Here is a 22,649-nt window from a genome sequence, read left to right on the forward strand (position 1 = left end):
GAGCTACTGTATATTGATACGTGTATGCACCAGACGGAAAAACAAAAAATATCATGTATCCACAAGCACTCCAATAAATAAATAGAATTGAAATGACACTTTGAAATGTTTTTCTGATGAAAATGAATAATAATAATAATATAATAATAATAATAAGTTTCAATAAAAATGATAAAATGTAAATTTAATTTATCATAATGAGTTTGCTTGAATTTCGTTTCTTCTGAGATTGCAGCAATGCGCGATGGGTAAGCTAGTAAACTATATAAATATTTATTTATGATTTTGCTGAAGAACTGTGTATTTATTACTTTAATCTAGATAAAAATATTTTCTAACAACAACTAATTAAAAAAATAGATGAATTAATATATAAAAGGTTGATCAAAAAAGTTAGGAACTTTATTCATAAAATGCAAAAAATACTGTACATCTAAACTACTTAATAGTTCTTATCCTCAATATACCCTTCTGTTACAATATATTTCTGGAATTTCTTTTTCCAGTTCTAAAATGCAACCATATATGCTTATTGTGGAATGGTCCTAAGAGCATTCTGCAATTTTGTTATGCTTTTAATGGTCACTTGAGACATGGAAAAAGAAACAAATCTGAAAAATAAGGTGGCTGAGGAAACAGAAAAAATTTCATGTCAAAAATTCCTTCACTAGCATGGTTGTATATTGCTATGCATTCTCATGACATAATTGCCAAGCTTTTCTCTTCCATAAATTTATCTTTTTCATCAATTTGCTCTCAGAGTTGTAAAGACTTATATACAACTCAGCATTGACATTTATAACAAATGGCACATATTCATAATGCAATAACCCAAAGCAATTAAAAAAACACAATAAATGTAAGTTGCATATTTGAATAACTCAGGTGCTTTTCTTGGACAAGGTTCATTTGAGTTTCTCCATTTGTTGGATTGCTATTTAATGTTGATATTGTATCCATTTTCCCCTCATAAACCAAGATTTCTTCACCTGTAATAATGGATTTTAAGAAATTGTCTACAGCATGTTCAAGCAGTTCCTGGGCAATTTCCAAATATTGATATTTCTGTTCTTGAATTAAGATTCAAGTAAAAAAATTTTATATTCCCTCTTATATTCCAACCCATCAAGAATATCTTGACAAGAACCATGAAAATGTTAACCTTTTTTGTCATTTCTCATATTGTTATTCTCTAATTTTGCCTGACCAAGCAGACAATTTCTTTCTTTGTCATTGAATTAGATGCTAACAGTCTTTCTGATCTCAGACCATCTTCAATTGATAAGCATTAAATGTTATACTACTCATAAATCTTTAAATATATCATGGCATTCTCTTTAAAAGCTTTCTTAACCATTTCAACAGTTTTGACCAAATTTTCCCAAATTAAACCAAAATTTGATTCATACACATTTTACTTTGAAATTGGCTATTTTGCACAATCACAGAACACTAATCACAACTCTTAATTAATAATGCTGTTGTAGGTCCAAGACCTAACAAAAGAAAATTGAAAATATGACAGAATTTGGAAAAGTTTCAATCTCTCTTTTTGAAATATTTAAATCTGTTACTCAAATATACAGTTATCCATAAAAATGTCCCCCATATTTTTTAATCAGACCTTGTAATTTACTTTAAATATAGATTTAAAATTATTAATCTTTTACTTATTATTATTATTATTTTAATTTTTATTCATGCATTTTTACTATTTACAATTACAATTTTTATTAATCATACTGCTGAATATATGTTTTTTACTGTATGATTTTTGTGTTTTTTAATGAATGTATTTTTATATTTTTTTCTGCTATATATTTTATGTAGTGTGTTATAGCTTTGTTTGTTTTTTCTTTTCTTTTTGTATTTTTATTCTTCTTTAAGGCTTGTTATTAATGGGGGTGAAAATCAACTGTCTAATGGCATTTCCAACATTCAATGTAAAATAAATAAATAAATAATAATGTTATGAAAAGATACATGAGATTTAAAACATACAGCTTACCTGTGCTGAAATTAAGACTAATGATGGCATCAAATCACTACTATTTTTGTTAACATAAACAGCAGCAAAAACAGGTGTAGTTAGCCACAAAATATTAATAACTGAAAAATATTTTTTTTTTAAAAAAGTTCACAAACGTTTAATTTTTAATTAGAAATTTAAAAATTTACCAGACACTGGATTTTCAAATCTGTTTGGAGCTGGTATAGCTTTAGTTTCCTTAAGATTTGGTTTATATTGTGATAAAGAACCATCTTCTTTTCCAATGACAATTTGTTTCCCTTTAGGACTCCAACTTACTAAAACATACATTAGACTTTAGTTTTATTATGTTTCCAAAATTTCAAAAATGAATATTTAAGAAAAAATTACAAGCTGTAGCTTTAATAGTAGAAGGAAGAGTAGCAACAATCTTAAGAGATGTTTCATGTAATTCATATACACTAACAGTTCCATCACTTAAACATACTGCAAACATTTCTGCTACCTTAGGATTCCAAATCATATCTCGAATGAATACATTTGGTGTGGATGTTAAACGAACACTAGTAAATGGTTCAGCTATAATCTAAAAACAATAATATATTAAAATTTATTTTGGGGGAAAAAAAATGTATTGATAAAGATACTAAGTATTTAAATCATTCTATTTTTCATAAAAATTAAAGTTACTTGAAATATATTTATTGAATATATTAAGCATAATTATTGCTTGCACAAAATGTTATTTTCATTGTTATATAATTATTTTTAATAATCACATTCATAAATAAAAGTCAGTCTTTTCTTTACTTCTTTATAATTATATACAAACTATTGCTACAGTACATTTGGTAGTTTGTTCCTAAAACTATATCATTCGAAAAAACTCCCTATCTGCAGAATCCACAGCTATCTCTTATAAAATATATAATTATTTCTGTAATTCATTCCCTTTTTATAGAATTATAACCTTTGTCTATCATCATATACGAAGGGTATTTTTAAATAAGGTCCGTTTTTTTTTATAAGAAAAATACTGTAAATATTGTTAAAATATATTTTTTCCCATATTCTACATACTTTTATCTACTTTTCTACATAATTTCCATTTTTGTTCAAACATTTGTCAAACATACTGCTCAAAAATTTTTTAAATTCTGCCTTCAAAGAAATCTGCCACCTGCCGCCAGAAGACATTAGGCCACACCGCTTGTCTTGTATAGCACAGTGGAGTTTTCTCAAGGTCACAATAAGCATCAGAATTGATTGTTGTGCCTCTTGGCATAAAATCCACTAACAAAGTCCTTTTCCTGTCCCAAAAGACAGTTACCATGATCTTTTGTGCTGAAATCAAATAACAGATCATATCTTAAAGTTGGCGGGCGACTCAATTTTCTTAAACATTATAAACTTCTACAGCTCAGCACACAGATAGACGATACGACTGCAAATGGCATCTAAACATGCGCAAAGCATGCTAAAAGCAGATGCTCATGCACACTGCTGCAATTGTGTGTCATTCTCACTCTCATTCACAAATGGACCTTATTTAAAAATAGCCCTCGTACAAATCTATTTTGATACTACATTCAAAAAATAAAATAAATAATTATAATTTATTATGTTTCATTACAATTGAGAAAATTTAGCATCAGCAAAATAACATATAAAAATAGCTTTTAAAAAATTTCAATTTGAAGCTATCAAATGAGCAAGACAAAATAAAACAATTTTTCCAGTGATAGTTTAGAATGACTTCTGATACACAAATTTTCCTGAAATGTTAACAAACCTTTGACAGGATGAGAAAGAAAATATAATAAAAACCTGATGTCTCTCATACAGATAACCTTGTTCTGTTTTGTCTTGAAACAAGGCTATCAATATGAGAGATATTGGATCTACTTTGACATCCTGGTTTGAAATCAATGGTCCCATAATTCTGGAATTGTTATTGTTATTCTGGCTACTTTTTGTTTTTTAAAAAAACTAAGTAAATTAGTCTGATTTGACTTCTTTTTTATGCCACTTATTTAGGGATTTTTTAAATTAATTTTTCAATAAAACAAAAAAAAACTTTAATACATTATGTGAACAGGTTCTTTTAAAGGTAACTATTCTAGATGTGTAATAATGTTTTTAAAATATACACAAAAATCAGGCTAAACTAATTTTAGATACATTCACATAGAGATGTTAACTGATCTGTTAAAATTGGAAAGAACATACATTTATTTAAATTTTGAAGTGTTATGGTACACACATTTTAAAAATTGGAATCAAACAAAACTTTAGGAATACAAAAACGTTACATATTTTGTGTATATATATGTAATTCTCATAAAGTTGATAAGTTGGACAACCAGAAAAATCATCTGAGCAGGATCCAGCAAAAAAGGGCCTGAGGAGAGTACTGATACATTTTATTAATGCATTCAATAAAAGATGTTCTTCCTTATATGGTAAAAATCTAATGGCAAGGTCATACAATAAAATTGTGAAATTCTGTTTTCGTCATCCAATTATTGTTTACAAAATGTTACATAAAAAATTTATTTTATTACTGTCTTTTTAACTTGAAAATTATTTAATAATATTAAATTGTTTTTGAATGTTTTTTTAATTAATATAAAATGGATTTGTACAGTGTTTTAAAATTAAGCAAATGAAACAAAAATGGTAATGACATCACTTTTAGTTTAACGAAATACAATGGAAAGTAATGCTGTTATACAAAAATACGGCAGAAAACTGCACAGGTATGACTGACCTATCATTTTGAATATATATAATCATTTTAGACCTCAAAAGTCACTTTACAGCAATGAAAAGAACAAGAGTTCTAGACTACTAGCATTAAAATTGCTGTGCACGTGTTTTAATTTTCAACAAGACTTATAAAAAAGGAGTTTAAAAAATTCATCTTTGGTAGTAGTCTATAAATATATATAGTAATAATAGAATGTGCTAAAATTCAAAAAATTAAACAGAAAAATTTCCAATGTTAATGACATCCATTGACTTGAGTTTAAGAGTTGACCACTTAACTTTTAAACAAAATCTTCTAAATAGTTCTCTCAAAGTTATTATATAGAAAAAGGAAAATTATTAGACTCTTGTCAGTTTTTAAAATAGAAGTTCAAGTAAGTGTGTATAGCAATATCAAAGTGTAAATTCAAGCATAGAAAATAAACAGAAAAAACTAAAACTAAAGGTGAGATATGCATTTACAGATATCCCTTCCTTAACATGGGATTTGATTAATGTGCAAAATTAACTTGACATTCCATTTCCCTTGACATTCTGCTGCATATATAAATATGCAGTAGAAGTTTTCATTAATGCAGCTTTAACAGCTGTCTTTGCTTAATTTCTTCCTGAAATTTCAAGAAGAAATTGTTAAAAATCAACAAGTAACAACTTGTGAACTTGTAACAAATCTTAGTGTGTCACCAACATGATGATTGTGTTCCACATGCATTAAATGAAAAAAACAAACTGAATTGAATATAATTTTGTCTGACAAGATGTCTGTCCAAGATTTCATTTTATTTTTAAATTAGTTACTCATCTTTATCACAGAAAATGTTTTTTACAGGTGACAAAATTAAAATTAAAATATTTGTTATTAACTGAAAATTTGTTCTAATAGGTTATGATTGTTTGATCAAGTACTGAGGTACCACTATACACAGTCAAACCTCAGTTTTCAAACTTAATTTACTCCTAAAAGTTGTTCGAAAACTGATTTGTTCTAAAATGAAAAAAATTTTTCCATAAGAAATATATAATTTTAATATTTTTTACCAAGGCAATAATAATTCCAATAATAATAAAGTAACATGTGCATTCATAGTATCAAATAACTGTAATATGATTGTTTGATTTTTCATTTTTCTAATTTTACTATCATTTAAATATTAAAAACAAATTATAATTATAACGTAATATATTTCTTTACTTTTTAATTTCTTTTTTAAATTTTAGTTAGTGTATTAATTTTACATGCAATACCATTTTTACTGACTTTAAAACAACAATTTCCATTAAAATCTAACACACACGAACATCCATGTCTGAAGTGGAATTCATACCTGTGATCTGGTAAACTAAAAACAACTCCATAATATTATTTAAAGTAATTTTAAAAATTAATATAATTTTAAAATATAATTTTTTAAGTTTCAGAGTATTTTTCTTATATAGACACAAAATTGTGTAACATAATCAGCATATTCCTGCAAAACTGGAATATTCAATATAACATCTGCTTTTCACAGAGCTCTAAAAGTTGCTATAACGTAAGCCTACTGTACATAAATATTAACAATAATCAGGATAATTTATAGATCATTAATACCAATGACTACTTACCGATGCATTAGAAAATGATGTAATATCAAAAAATTTTGCATGATAACTTTCATCTTTTAAAATGCATGCTACTACTGTCATATCGTCACAGCTTAAGTTTAATAACACTGGAGAGGAATCTAACGTTACATGTTGACAAGGATATTCTACAGCTTCTTGTTTTAATGTTTCAGTGTCAGAATTTAAATTCAACACATCATCTAATTTTAACACTTTAAATCCTAAAAAATTAAAATGTAAACATGTTTAAATAGTTTGTGAAATTAATGAGTAATCAATGTTAAAAATTCTATAGAATTATAAAATTGTTTTTATATTTAAAATTTTAAAAAATTAATAGTTTTTTAGATTGACTATGATAGAAAGAAAACACTAAAAATTAGAGTAAAATGATTGCCAGATTAGATCAGGCTATATTACTGCTACTATTAATAATTAAACGCTAAGTAATTTGGCCTATAGGTAGGCATTAGATGCTATCTCTTATTAAATTTAATAATTACAATTAAATTAATATTTATTAATTAATTCAGAAGATTCTGGAAGAAAGAATTGAACCAGAGTAGGACTCAAACCCACAACTGCTGCATACCAAGTGTATGCGTTATCAATTACACTACTCAGAACTCTGTCCAATCTTCACTTCCAGAACTATTAATTTAGATACACACCATACTAGATACTAGAGCTGACTCAGCACACACAGCCTATAATTTTCCACTGTGGCACTCAGCCAGTTATATTATCCCCAACTACTTGACTTGCAGATGTTTATATTTGTATATAAACATCTCTAAGCCAGATGCATTACCTCAGCATTTATAAGTTAATTTTATATACATACATACATACATACGTTTAAAAAATTAAATTATTATTTAAAAATTGTTTTAAAAATTACCTTTTTTTTTATAAAAGATTATGATTTTTTTATTTACACAAAAAGAAAACAGAGACGGAAGGAATGAAAAGTTGAAAAAATTTAACAATTAATATTTATAAGTCTTTTTTCACAATTTTTTATTCTGAAACTATGAATGATACAGAAAATACAGATACCTCTTGCTTAATACAGTTTTGCTTAACACAAGATTTGATTAACATGTGAAATTAATTGTGATAATCCCTTTATATACACAGCAGAAGTTTTAATTTATGTGGCTTTACTAGCTGTCTTTACTTAACATAGATACTATATTTTGATTAACACAATTTTGATATATGCAGTAGCAGGATCAAGGGATTAATTAACCATATTAATCAAGGGATACCTGTACTGAATGCAAAATTAAAAAATTGGAAATCCATGTACTATGGTATGTGATGGCATGCATATATATGTATATATATATATCCATAAAGTATATTTTTCTTACCTTGTTCACATCCAACAAATATTAATCCATATTTACTAGAGGAAGCTACTATATTAACAACATCCTTATCACACAGTGCAGATGGTATTTGAAGTTTTCTTAATGATCTGAAGCCAAACCACTGTAAAAAATAGAAGTACTTAAAAAATGTGTTGAGAAAATATCAATGAATCTCTCAAGAAAAAGTTCTATATTCTTATTACTTCTTAGTACAGATCAATAATCCCTTATCCAAAATCCTTGGGACCAGACACATTTTGGAATTCAGAATTTTTCAGATTTCAGAATGGTAGTATTGTATTTATATACCATATACTGTCATCTATACAAGTAAGGATTCCCTAGAGTTCCACTAATTACTGATATCACCAACATGGAATATTAAAGCTTTGTGTTTTGGTAAATCATTTTTGACATATTTTGCTTCTAATCTTCATTTCTTACAAAAAAATAACATGCTCCTGTAAGACTTGAATTAAATATAATATGTATCTATGACTCCTTGTCAGTTATGAAGTTAGCATCCACGATGTTTATGCAAGTTAAACTTCAAATTCACGAATTGTCAAACAGTATTTTAATCACTGTAATAAAAGTATTTAAATTGGCTGTACAGTCCAAATTAACTTTTTGTAACTTACTAGTTTAAGTTATTGTAAAACAATCAAATAAAAATAAACCTATACAAAACATGTGAAAGAGCATATATGGTCCATAAGCAGCAGAAACACATCCAACTTGAAAACGACTATTGTTGTGCACACTAGTAGTAGTAATACTCCACAAAAAAAAAAAAAAAAAAAAACTTTGGTTTTTGGAACTTTACAGTTTTCAGAATTTTGGATAAGAGATTGTTGACTTGTACTGTATTATCATCTGGATAATTCATGGATTATTCATAAAAAAAAAAAATAATTTGAAATTGTACTTTTCCAAGAATGGGTCAACGACACAAAATATTAGGAACTGCTCTAATTTGTTTTAATAAATTAGTTATTGAGATTTGAAACACAAAATTTTTGTACTCTACATTCTACTTTCACCTGGAAGATAATTAATTATATAGCTGAAACATTAGTTGATCTATACAAATTTATGACAAAATTAAACTTGAAAATACTAGTTAGCATCTCAATTAAAATATCAGATTTCTTGTTGCTAAAGTGTATATAATAAATTAGGTTCTCATATTCAAGTAAAACATCAATAGCACACTGTGATATATAACAACTAACCTCCAAAAAAAACGCACCATTATTGGTTTTTTGGAGGTTAGTTGTTATATTCAAGTACTTAAAAATTTACAGTTAACCCACAACTTAAAATATTTTTTAAAAATTTCTTTTATAATTATTTTATTAATTATTCAGTGATAAAGAATAAATCAGTACAAAAATTATTATTATTCAATTTCTTAAACATGCAAGAATAACATAGCTGTTTCAGATTATATTATTACTTTTTTGTTGATATTTTTGTTAATATATGTATATTTTAACAAAACTGTCACTTAAAAATATCTTTTTGACAAAACTATGCCTAGTCTCTAAAATCATGCTGCTGTCAATGGTTGCACACCCTATAAGTATGAAGTATTGTCATCTGGATAATTCATGGATTATTCATAAAAAAAGATAATTTGAAATTGTACTTTTCCAAAGATGGGTCAATGGCACAAAAATATTAGGAACATGTCAGGAGTTGCAATTTGGCACAGAGTATTTAGTGTCCAAATCATGCACACATAAAATAAACCAGACTTGTAGATAGTCAAGGGACTGAGAACCAGGTTAAAATAAAATATAAAATGCTGAAACTGTTTCTACAAACAGGCACAAGTGCGAGATTTGTGCACGCATTGCTCGCACTCTCTGAGACATAGTCTTATCCCAAGAATGGCTTTGCCGTTTTACTTGTTTTTTATAAAATAAAAATATTTGTTTTTTTAAGTATAAAAATAGAAAATTTTCTCATTTTATCAATTTTTTATTTGAAAAAATACTTTTCAATTAGAATATTCTTGATACAACATTGATGATTAGCTTTGCTGCCATATAAATGGGGTAACCAAAAACTAACTTCACAAAGCAACACAGACAAATATTTTTATTGATGAAATTAAAACATATAGGCAATCTGCTATTCCTCAAAAAAATCAATCAGCCTTTTCAGGCTTTTATTTGTAATGTGTAATAAGCTTAGTATTTGATTGCTTGCTGTTCTCTCAATTAGTTGTATATTCTTTGGAACTTAGCCTAAAGTTGATATTGAGAACAATAAGTTGATATCCATTGTAAATCATAGAAAATAAAAATCTACTTTATCCATCAAGAGGAGTGTTCCTATATGATTTATTCTCAGTAGCAACTTTATACTAAGTTAGGAAGAACATACAAAAAATGTAACATGTTCATCCTGTCCTCAAAAATTTCTCTCTCTGTTGTTGCATTCTACCAGTAATGACAGTTTTTGCTTCCTCGGCATCAAAACAGCAACCATATATTTTAAATATTTTAAAATTCCATTGTATATGTAGTGTTCTTTATATATCTCAGTAAGCAAGTTGAAATTAGGAAATTTTTTCATATTACATGATTTCTCATATTTACAGTAAAAAAGATTCTAATGATTGAGAGATCTAAATAATTAAGTTTCCTATTTTCTTCTTTTTCATAAATAAATTTTACAGTCAGTTCTGTGTTTGCTATTTTACAAATATTTTAAATATATTATTTACATATATTTAATAAATTTGTAAATATCATTACAAATTTAGTAAAAATATAATTCCAGTTTGTTAAATTAATGTCAGAATGTTTCAATAGAGAGGTTGCAGCTGACATTTTCATCAAAAAAATATGAACGTAGACGTTCAGCGCTGCCTTTCTGTAAGCCTAGAAGTTTGACAATGGCATTTGGAATGTCAAGCATGATTTCACTGATGTTCCAAACACCATTGTCAAACTTCTAGACTTACAGAAAGGCGGCACTGAATGTCCGATGTTCACGTTTTCATGATGAAAACATTAGCTGCAACCTCTGTATTGTTTGTTAGCTGTGTTAGTTTCAGTCCAGTAATCATTCCTGTAGAAATTCCATCATCCTGTATATAATCATTATTTAATATAAAATACAACTGAATTGCTTTAAAATTATACCCATTACAATTATAAACCCCAGTACAATAATAGAACTTCCATCGTCCTGACCAAAGTCCTACACAAATATTGTAATTTTTTACCTGCCACAATGATAGTAAAAACCCAGATAAAATAATATGACTATTGGGTTGTGTAGTCACAACCAATGGCATACTTGAATTTTTCATTGTATTGGTTTCCCAACACGTGGGACATTAATTTGTCCCCAAAATCAGAGTGGATGGGCAGTGATGGTGAATATGTAGGAGAGTAGACACAGAAACAAGTCTCCTTCCAAAGTTTAACCTGCTTATTAGAACATTTAAAAGGAGCTTACAAAAATTCCTCTAAATCAATTCTAAGTGTCTTGAAGTCCAGATAAGATCATTCATTCCTCAACATACCGTTCAATGAGATAGATGCCCTGGGGCCAAGTAGATCCAGAAGGTCAAGTCGAGTCAGAGCTGCAAACAATCCTTGGTTCTAGTCAGTAGAGAACACACAGACACAAAGTTCAGAACACACATATTCATTTTAAGCAGTTTAAGTAAGGCAGATGGAAAAAGTATATATGGACAATTGGCAGGGAAGAATCAGGATGTCCTTGATTCCACTGTTTATATAGGGTTTTAGCAAATTAAAAGAAATCTGATTGGATTACATATTTGTTTCGCTTCCTAATTAATCACCCTTCCTCTGTTTGGGTGTAATCAAACTTAGATTAGGACGCAAGAAAGGTCAATCATCCATGTACAATTTGATATCTTATTTCAACTCTATCCAAGAATTTTTTTATTGAACTTTATTCCTTTTTCTCATATTTTAAGCAATTATGTTTTGATACTATGAAAATCAAGAATCCTAATGATGACATTATGATCCTCTCTTCACAATAAATCTAAAATTTATTTATTTTATTTAAAGTTTAATCTATTTTATCAATTTGTCATATTTATGACTGCCCATGACAGGACTCGTTCATTCTCCAGAGTGAACACCTATAACTTCTTGATGTCTGTTGTCACTCATCTTGTGCTCACAATTTATACCACTTTATTTTAATTCTTCTGGACATATTTACAATATACATTTGTTTTTTCTTCTAGCAGTATTTTCTCCTCATTGCAATGCTGTTTATTCTATGCATTCTTTCATTACTAATCTGTTACTTTCATATTCTTATAATTTTCTGGGTTCAGACCCATTCTGGAACCTCACAATTGCAGTGACCAATGCAGGGCCTACATGGTTAAGAGCTAGGTGAACCCCACTAATTGTAATACCTAATAACAAGGGCCATGGAGTCAGAGTCGGGAGGAATTTCTGGCCAGAGGAGTCGGAGACAGAAAAACATGTCGACTCCAACTCCCGCATTTTAAATTTACTTTAGTTTTTTTATTTAAATGAAATAAAATTTATTTAAAATATTAATGAATATATATTTATTAATTTTTTAAGATCTTTTTNTTATTACAAGTATTATGTTATTTATTTTTACATATTTTGTATCATTTACTATATATTGGTTATTCTTGTTAATTGATATGTTATTGACTAACAGTATTTTTTGAATTTTTTAACTTTTTCCATTTAAGCAATATTCTATTTAAACCTGATGATGATCTATTGAATAGATCGAAAGCGTTTGTTTAATAAAAATAATTTCTCAGCGAATATTAAGGTGTTGGTTAAGTTTGTATTTATTACTTCTGCTAGGTACAAAAGTGGTTTATATTAAGAAAATGTCTATATTCGATCTGAGGGGAGAAAAAAAAGCCAAGAAAACAGAAAACAAAACCAGTAAAAAAAAACCTTGAAGAATGAAAGTGAATACTTAATGGATAAATATGTAAATGATTATTGCCAATGTCAAAATTCCTTTGTATGAATTGGAGTTGTAAATATGTCAATTTTGCAGAAAATTTGTAATAAAGTTGAGGGACTGTAGGTTTGAAATGCATACTATTGAAAAATAAATTGATATATTGAGGTTGGTCTTGTGTCTGATGACGATGTAACAAGTCCAGAAATAAGGAGGCCATTATACAGCTCACCAATACAACTAAAAATTTTCAATTAAATTATTTTTGTCAATATAATTTTAAAAATGTTCATAGTGACATTTCCTTTTTAAAATAATTCTAACAATTTAAAGTTGATTGAATAAACTGAATGGCTCTAAATCGGAATTGTTATCAACCATCAATCCTGTATGTATATCCTGACAATTTTTTTAAAAATAACTTCAGAATCTTTATTGGCTAACAGTGGAACAACATATAATTTATTATTTTTCAATTAGGAAAAATTTTCCTTCTAGGATCCTCTAAAATCAACAGAATGCAACTGAGAACTAGACAAAAACACATTTGTTTTGTCTAACTTCATGAAAAATATCAGTGCCAGTCAGGGCTGTGGAGTCGGAGTTGGGAAAAATGGAATTTCTTGCCAGAGTTGGAGTTGGGAAAAATGTGTCGACTCCAACTCCCACATTTTAAATTTACTTTAGTTTTTTTATTTAAATGAAAGAAAATTTATTTTATATTTATTAATTTTTTAAAATGTTTTTGTATTTTGTTATAATTCATTTATTTTAAATACAAAATGCATCAATTTAATTTATTAAATATGTAGTATTTGTAGTATTTGTGTTTAGTAGTTAAATTATTTTGACCCAATTGAATTTGAATATTTTTGAATCATTCCTTTATTATCCCTGCTTTAAATAAGTACTCTATTTTTCTGAATAAGCCAGACTAATTGATCAGAGTACATATTTTTCTTTTCTGAACAAGAAGTTGAAATTGAAGTGCAAATGCTGTTGAATATATGTAGACTAGAATTTTATCGCTTCCTTTCTCCTCTTATTAAATATTTGTTAAAAATTAATTTTTTTATACAAATAAATATTAATGTAAGTTAAATATTAAAAATACTAACCATAAAAGTGTTTGAGTAAACACCCCTGGCTCCTTTCAGAATTCAGAGTAGGGTAACCTCCTATGAGTACCTCTGTCCCCCATAAAATGACTTGGTATTTAATTTTGCCAGAGTCAGGAGTCAGAGTTGACCTACTAAAATTATCAGGAGTCAGAATCAGAGTCGAGTGTTTTTTTACCGACTCCGCAGACCTGAGTATAACAATACTATTTTCCTCATCCCCAAAACAGCATTGTAGTGAGTTATGATAGTACAGTAGAGCGTCGTTTATCCGAATCAATTGGGGACTGGGGTGGTTCGGATAACTTATTTTTCGGATAACGAATCATGTACAAAAAAATATATTAATTTATCCCATGTTGAAATTTCTCTCCGTTGCGTGNGATATAAACAATATTTATAGTACAGATATGTATTCCTGTATAATGTATAAACTTATCTTAGAAAAAATAATAATTTTTAGTAAATATAGAGAAGTGAAAAATAGAGTTAATCAGATTTTGTTACAGAAGTAACTACAGTAGAGCATCGTTTATCCGAAAGCTGGTTATCCGAAAGCATTCCAGTTGGCAAATTTAAATTTTTGCTAGTGCTGTTGTGCTAATTTAGTATCAAAAATGTAAAATATTTGAGTAGCCCGAGAAATAGCCGAAGATTGCAATCTTCGGCTATTTCTCGGGCTACTCAAATATTTTACATTTTTGATACTAAATTAGCACAACAGCACTAGCAAAAATTTAAATTTGCCAACTGGAATGCTTTCGGATAACCAGCTTTCGGATAAACGATGCTCTACTGTAGTTACTTCTGTAACAAAATCTGATTAACTCTATTTTTCACTTCTCTATATTTACTAAAAATTATTATTTTTTCTAAGATAAGTTTATACATTATACAGGAATACATATCTGTACTATAAATATTGTTTATATCAATATAACAGTTGTTCAAGCAAAACTGCCACACTGCAACATAGGTCGTCAAAAAATAAATAAATAAATATTTAAAAAAAATCAAAAATAATTTAATGGAAATTTACATGAATAATGGAATGTTACATAAACAACTAGCAAACTGCAGCATATGGGCTACCTTTTCCAGTCTGCTGATCCCTTTTCTTCACACTTCTAAAAGTATAGTTGATGTCTGCTTCATCCATTTTTCTCAAATAGCGCTTAATCCTGCAAACTATTTGTTGCTTAGTTTCAACTCTTCAGCCATTTTTATAAAAAGCTCAAGCTCAAATAACTCAAAAATATTCAATGGGTTGACAATAAGGAAAGTTTGTTGGGTTTTTAGCTTGGAAAAAAACTGAAAAAGCAACAGTTTTTTTCTTTTTTGGATAATGACAACTTGTTTTGTCTGACCAAAATATATATTTGTTTTCCCTGTAGTTCTGTGCTATTAAAGGCAACAACTGTTTCTTCAAAGTGTTTAATATACAGATCAACATTGACCATGTTATTTTTCTCAAACATAACACTGTGACAAGCCTTTAAATGGATCCAACCTGATGCCAAAACCACAACTGGTAATTTTTCAGTTTGGATATATTTCACAACTGCAGGAGTCTCACTGCTGTTTGAGGAATAATAGTGTTTCTGGATGCACTTTATTTTAAAGTAAACTTCTTCATCAAAAATGACAGTTTTGTTCTAAAACAGATGGACTCAGTGATCAGCATTGGATTTTGACCCAATTTTTTAAATCTTGGCTGTACTGTGGAGCTTTTTGCTTTTTATGTATGATAATCTCAGTTTTTGTGTTCAAAGTATTAAAAACAATTGAAGGAGAACAATTGAACTTGGAGATCATATATTACTGTAAAAGGCAATCATTATAATCATTACTTTCTCAAGAACATTCAATTTCCCTTTGGTGAAAACAGCAATAAGATCCTGATTGTTTTCAACACTTCCTGTTTCCTCATGCTTCAAAATAATATGACAGACTTAATATTCACCTCTTTGGATGAAGCGATGAGCTTCAGGCAACTTGTCCCTGTTAGCTTTCTACAAGAACTTGATGCAAATGTCTGAATGCATATTCACTCTCCAACATTTTGTGATGCTTGAGTCTATGCTGGATACCTGGCAGTATTACACAACTGACCTTTCAGAAAATACAAATTTGGCTTTGTTGTTTGCATTTTGAAAATTAGTACAAAGGTTTGTTTCTGTGCAACAATTTTGCTCAAACACCCATTATACTCCTCCATATAACAATATACTTGCACTTCTATAAATTTTAACCATTTTTACATACAGTGGGCAATTGGTTAACAAACATAATCTGTTTCAAGACCATGTTTGCTATCTGAATTGTTCGTTAACCGATTATCAATTTACCATAGATTTTTGTGGGAATTTGATTAATTCATTCTGGAAAACCCAAAAATTAAATTAAAAAATTATATACTTTCTTACATATAACAACAAACTAAAAGCAATCTCTCCATTTTTTCATGGATGACACATCTTTATTTCTCAGATGCAATTTTCGTTACTCTTTCCGATCATATATTTCTTAGCTAAGATTGTATCTACCTGTTGAAGTCGGCCCACCAGTGGCCAAGTGGTTCCATTCCCTGAACACTAGGAGTTCAGTCTTGGGTTTGTGCCTCACAAGGATAGGCTGGTCACATGAAGTTTTCTGGGTTTTCTTGGCATCTGTAACACCTGAATAGAAGCTAGTTATCCTTAAAATGACCTCCCAGAAAAACATTCCCCCAGCCAGATCACCCAAGTTCTGCATTGCCATAACTTAACTAAACAAACAAACCTGTTGAAGTCATCTGCCTACAATATCAGACATCATCTGCCCACTCTTTACCTTGGCTATTATCTCTTGCTTAGTTTCTATAGTGAACACAGTTCTTGACACTCCACTCTTTTTAGCCCCCATAATATTATCAATTTTTTAAATAAAAAGTTCAGAAACGCACTTAAAAAAATTCACAAAACAGAAATTAACTAGTGCAAAATAGGGTATGTATACAACTGTGAAAGACTCATTCCATAAACCATGTATAGATGACATTAAAATATAGTTTTATAAATCTTAAATGCAGCATCACTTCTTGTGTTTGTTCTGTTAGGTGTTCATTATCCAAATATAAAAATCTTTCCTGAAAGTGTTTGCTGTCTGAACTGTTCGTTAACCGATCACCCACTGTATTTAGTTATGTAATTAATTTATCACTGTAAACCTTGAATTAAGTTATTATATTAATTAAAGAACAAGATAACTACAGTTTAACACCAATAGAAAGTGGTTATCTTATCTCAATTTTTAATTACATAATATTTTTGGATGGTGAACCTAACCATTCTTTTAAGCTATCATACATATATTGATAAGATTTTTTCAAAAACTTTTCTAAATTATAAAGAGGAAAATTCCTAAATTTCATTTTAGATAACTTTTTTGCAATGTAATAAAAATAGAGATGCTCATAGTTCCTGCCTGTTTATGCTGTTTTTATCATTTACATATTTTGTTTCAGTTAATTTCAGTAATGTTCAAAGTGTTACAAATATGAAATAAAATTATAATGTAATTTAATTACAATTTTAAAACTAGTCATTCTCTTTTAGCTTTGGAATCTTCATATGCCTTTAAAATAAATTAATCAAATGTAAAAGTCTTTAAAAAAAATCTTATAGTTAAACTGAGAAACAATGAATAATAGTGAATGCTAAGAATTATATGCTATTTTAAATTACCATAATTTTAGTGTGTGTGTGTGTGTGTGTGTGGTGGCTTATTTTATTTTAATGTAATGTAAAAGTTACACATTATCTGACTGATTAATTTCTCTTTAATTCTTCTCAAAGTAAAAATATAATTAAATTTATTATATTGGTGTATTTATAAAGCAAAAGTATTACTTGTTCTTTGAAAATTTTAAGTAATATTATGTCTAAAATTTGATGTTAAAAACTACTCACATTTACTTCTTGAGGTACAGGTGGTTCATCCCACATTTTTATCTAAAAAATAAAATAAAATATTAAAAAAACAAATTATAAAAGTGAAGATTATAAAAATGACAATGAATGACATTTAACAAGAACAAACAGTTCACTAAATTAATTAAAACAATGAGAAATATTTAACAAAAAAATCTAGAATAATACTAGAGAACATGCAAGATTATTACATTTGAAAAGCACAACTCATATACATTCTAGGAAAAAAAATTTTTTAAATCAACATAGTTCAACTTCATTTGTCAAACACATCATAACAATTTACATATGCTAGATGACCTTAACAACAACCAATTTATATAAACTTGTTCTTTGATTGTGCATGCATTTTCAATCACCCTATACAGCATTCTGTAATACACTTATTCACATAAAATTAGTACACCAAAAAGGAGTTGTCAAAATCAAACAAAATTGTACAACTGTAATATAACAATGATATAGGTAAGTGATTACAAAATGAAAGCAAAAAGATCATTTATTGCATGATAAACTACAAATGAAGGGTGGTTCCAGTACCATGTTGGATCACCTCTAGCTTGAATAAAGAAGTGATATGGGCAGACATGGAAGTATACAGGTGCTGTATAGTGTCCTGAGGCATCTCAGTCCACAGTTGCTGCATGTGGTTATCTAGTTCAGCCATACTTCTAGGCTGTTCAACTTGGCATCCCAGGTGATCACTGACATGTTCAATTGGCGACAAATCAGAACCTGGCAGGTCAGGGAAGTGTGGCAATGTAGCAGAAACAGTCCTGTGACACCCTTGCTGTGTGTGTGATTAAACATTATCCTGTTGGAAAATGACTCTTGGGAGCCCTGCCATGAGAGGTAACACATGTGGCTGCAAGATATCATTTACATACTGCTGGGCTGTCATGGTCTCTTGGATCACTTCACTTCCACTTTTTATAAATCTTTATTGAAACTGCCTCAGTACCACAAGGCATCACTGAGGTAATATTACAAAGGATATTTATTACATTGTACAAGGATACCAAATACATGTCATATATAATTATGAATAAGAGCAGGGCTTCTTAAACTTTTTTATTCAAGACCCATTTATGATTGTGATTTTTTTCGCAACCCCCCAAAAAATATAAAGATATATACAAATTTGCAAAAACAATAATGGTGTACTACCACAGTTCACTCTTGTGTTACAATGGAACAGAGACAAATGAATACATTGAAAAGCCACAACACTACACTAGTTCACACTACAATCAGTGTTGCTGAATCGTTGTCTCGCTGCACCATAAGTGACACATAGCACAACTCACAAAACCTATGACACAAAGTGTACCATTTTCAAAGTCTCACAAATTATTTTCAATATTTTGCATTAAAATCTCACAACCCCAAGATTTTGCTAAGTGACCCCAAATGGGGTCATGACCCATAGTTTAAGAAGCCCTGAATAAGAGGAATAGAATGTATAAAATATAATATGTACAGTACATGGAAAATGCAATCATGATACATAAAATATTTGTAGAGTGTTATTATACATACAGTAATTACATGATACATAGAACTCTGTAGAACAAACAATGCAAACAACAGATTGTAACTAATTTGCCTCCACTATGGTGTTGACAAGAACCAAGTTAGACAATAGTTGTCCATTTAAAATAGGCTGATATTAGTTTGTTGAAAGAGCACAGGTGGATTTGTTTCCTATAAGTTTGTCCAAACTGTAAAGCCACTCCATATCTGCTGACATCAGCATCCTGATATTTTGTTGCTTATTCTCCAGCATCAAACAGCTAAAAAGATAATGTTTCACCCCATCTGGCACCCCAAAGATACAACAATTCTGTTGGATGCTTTGCCAACCTATGGAGGTAGGAATAAAACATTCCAGTTAGGAATTGAGTAGTGTTATGATAAATGGTAGGACTTATATTTGTGGAGACAATGGGGAACAATTCCTTTGTAACCTACCCCTTTCTTCTGCCTCCTACTGTATCTGCCATTTTCGGACAGCCTGCTTAAGCAGTCAGTAGCAAATGTAGCTGTGGAATAGCCTGATAACATGATTCATGCAGGGGAAGAGCTGCTGCAGAGTAGGCCAAATAGTCAGCCCTCTCATTACCCTTTCAGCCAGAGTGGCCCCTAACCCATAGAATAGTGAATATGTTGCTAGCATTGCTGACTTCTTCAAGAATGTTTGCTACAATGAGATGTCCATATAGTAAGCCATAAAGTGCTTCCACCAACATTGTTGAATCTGTAAAAATATTGATGTCCATGCAACTATGGTGTTGGCTGCACTACTTAATGGTTGCCAAAATAGCACACAGTTCAGCTTGGAACAACAATGCAATTATCACAAAGAGGTATATAACATCAACTACTCCATGAACAGTCAAGTGGGCTACTCGAAGCTGGCATGGTCATGTGGACTAAATAGTTTAATGCAATAGTCTTAGTGAAGTGACACAGATGATGGTATTATGCATCAAATTAAAGTTACAACCAGCATCCCATTAAAAGAAAATAACTGAAATTGATGATAAAAACTAAAACTAAATAAATTAAAACTAAAAATAATGATTACATTTAAAAATAATAAAATAATAATTAAAACTCTTGCCTTTATATCAAAACCAAAACTGAAACTAAAATAAAAAAAAAACAATTAAAAATTAAAACAATGTTTTTAAAAACTATTTAAAAATTGTTCTGAAATTTTCAAATTGTAAATCAAATTAATTTTTAAATTTACATTAATTTGTATGCATCAGTGACAAAACATTTTGCTTTTAATATATATAATATAAAATATAGATATAAATCAGGGGTGTCCAATCTGCAGCCCGCATGCGGCCCAAGGCAAGTTCCAATGCGACCCAATAAACGTGTAAACAAAACCAAAAAATGTTTTAATTTTTTTATTATTTATTTATTTCAATGTCATAAATTCAAAAAAGAAGTTTCACAAAGTTATAAACCTTTATTCATATTTTATTTTTGAGTGGAAAGGAAATATTTTCAAATACTTGGAGATGTGTGAATGAGGAAGGATTACTAAATAAAGCTGGAGTTGTGACTCAAAATAAAACCCAAATTTGGGAAAAGGAGGGAAAGGTGAGAAAGGACAAAAGATAAAAAGTAGTGAGAAAGGTTAAATAGATGTTATGCAAATATTGACCCTTAATTTTCCAACCTTTCTCACTTCTTTATCTTTTCTCCTTTCCCCGCATTTGGGTTTATAATCCTTTGAGTCACAACTCCAGTTTTATTTAGTATTTCTTCCAACATTGCAAGATTTGGCTACATTGCGCCAAATGTGGCTACTTTTTTTTTTTTGTTTGACATAGAAATTATCATTTGATGTATTGGCTACTTCTTGGGCTACATGTTATTTATAAATATATTAGTTGAATAAAAATGCACTTTAAAATGGTGTTTTGTCACTTTTTATTAATTAGAGACCCAAATAAAACAAATATTTGTGTTTTTCAAATAATAAATGAATTTATCTATTTCTAAGTAAAAATTGAAAGTGTCTGTCGAAGTAATTTTTTAAAATATCCTTTTTCGTGATAAAGATTTAATACTTATTATTATAATATAGACATGTTAATCCTTAAATATACTTGTATATTTGGCCACAAGTATATATTATATATACTTGTGGCCCAAAACTCCTTGACTCCAATGTGGCCCAGAGAAACAAAAAGGTTGGACACCCCTGATATAGATAATAGTAACAAATAGTAAAACATAAATAATTACATACATAATCAACCTGATAAACATTACTAATCAAATGATATGAAGAGATAGAGCAAAAAGTAGTCATAAACCTGCATAGAAGAGCATATTATTAAGCAAAATTGTCAAAATCATGAAAGATCCCATTCAACTGTTATTTGCCATCCTCTTAAAAATATAGGTATAGTATAATTTAATTGAAAGATCTGAGGACTTGAATTCTACTCATTTAATTACTTAGTTATTTTCAAAAAGTAAAATTAAGCTAAATTAAGAATGTTTTATTATTTTTATTTTCTTTGGCTAATTTTGTCACCCTCTAGCAGTTTGACTCTGTGTAGCCGCCCAACTTGTCCACCCCTGTAGACAGATATCAACAACAGACTTTACAATAACCAAACAGACAGCACAGTTTGATATATTGTACCAGAAAAAATATTTGCATATTTCATGAAATATATACAGGACACTGCATTTTTACAAAATGGTTACTTATCTGGGTTACTTGTAACTAGACAACGTAAAATTAATCATATGTTACTGTCCGATATAATGATATATGTTGCTTATACCTGTTTATCAAGAAATTTTATAGGAGAACAATTATTGCTAGTGAGACATGTCATTACATTTGGTATTATAAAAACAAATGAGCGAGATCATTCTATACATTTGTGCTCTTTGTGTTAAAAAACATTAGCTTTGACATTTGTCCCATCAGGACTGTATTTACAAGTGAGCTATGTTACCTTTTTGCTTAGGATCTCAAGTTTCAAGGGACCAAAAATTTTTACAAAAAAGAAAACTGAAGTCAAATCTTGTAAAAAAATTTTTTACAAACCAACAAAATATACTTTAAATACTATACAAAATAAAAATTAGTTAATATGCTTATGTTAATTCTTTTTCTTCTTATGACTGACTTTTAAAAAAATGTTAAGGGTTGGTAAGGGATCTCACACAGAGTTCAGATTAGGGCCTCGGAATGCTTAAATCTGGCCCTGTATCCCACACAAAATTACTGAGATTTTAAACTTTAAGGAAAAATCCTTTAAAACTGACAGCATAACTTGTTCATATAAAGATGGACAATCTGAAAACTTTTTTGCCA

At 29.0% G+C, this 22,649-nt stretch overlaps 1 protein-coding gene across 3 annotated transcripts in view; it reads right to left on the bottom strand.

Moving 5' to 3' along the window:
- Positions 1 to 22,649, bottom strand: part of LOC111639809 (nuclear pore complex protein 14-like) — a 63,245-nt gene that overhangs the window by 37,318 nt on the left and 3,278 nt on the right. For all 3 annotated transcript variants that reach the window (XM_023385758.1, XM_023385757.1, XM_023385756.1), the window contains exons 2-7: positions 17,771 to 17,812; positions 7,741 to 7,861; positions 6,365 to 6,585; positions 2,381 to 2,576; positions 2,179 to 2,307; positions 2,009 to 2,109 (exon numbers count right to left, since the gene is read on the bottom strand). In XM_023385758.1, coding sequence (XP_023241526.1) covers positions 2,009 to 2,109; positions 2,179 to 2,307; positions 2,381 to 2,576; positions 6,365 to 6,585; positions 7,741 to 7,861; positions 17,771 to 17,806 — 804 coding nt within the window. In that variant the 5' untranslated portion in view covers positions 17,807 to 17,812. The remainder of the gene's footprint in view (positions 1 to 2,008; positions 2,110 to 2,178; positions 2,308 to 2,380; positions 2,577 to 6,364; positions 6,586 to 7,740; positions 7,862 to 17,770; positions 17,813 to 22,649) is intronic.

The sequence above is a fragment of the Centruroides sculpturatus genome, unplaced genomic scaffold, assembly GCF_000671375.1.
Source record: "Centruroides sculpturatus isolate CEXI.00-Female unplaced genomic scaffold, Cexi_2.0 scaffold1096, whole genome shotgun sequence".
In the NCBI taxonomy this organism is placed as follows: domain Eukaryota; kingdom Metazoa; phylum Arthropoda; class Arachnida; order Scorpiones; family Buthidae; genus Centruroides; species Centruroides sculpturatus.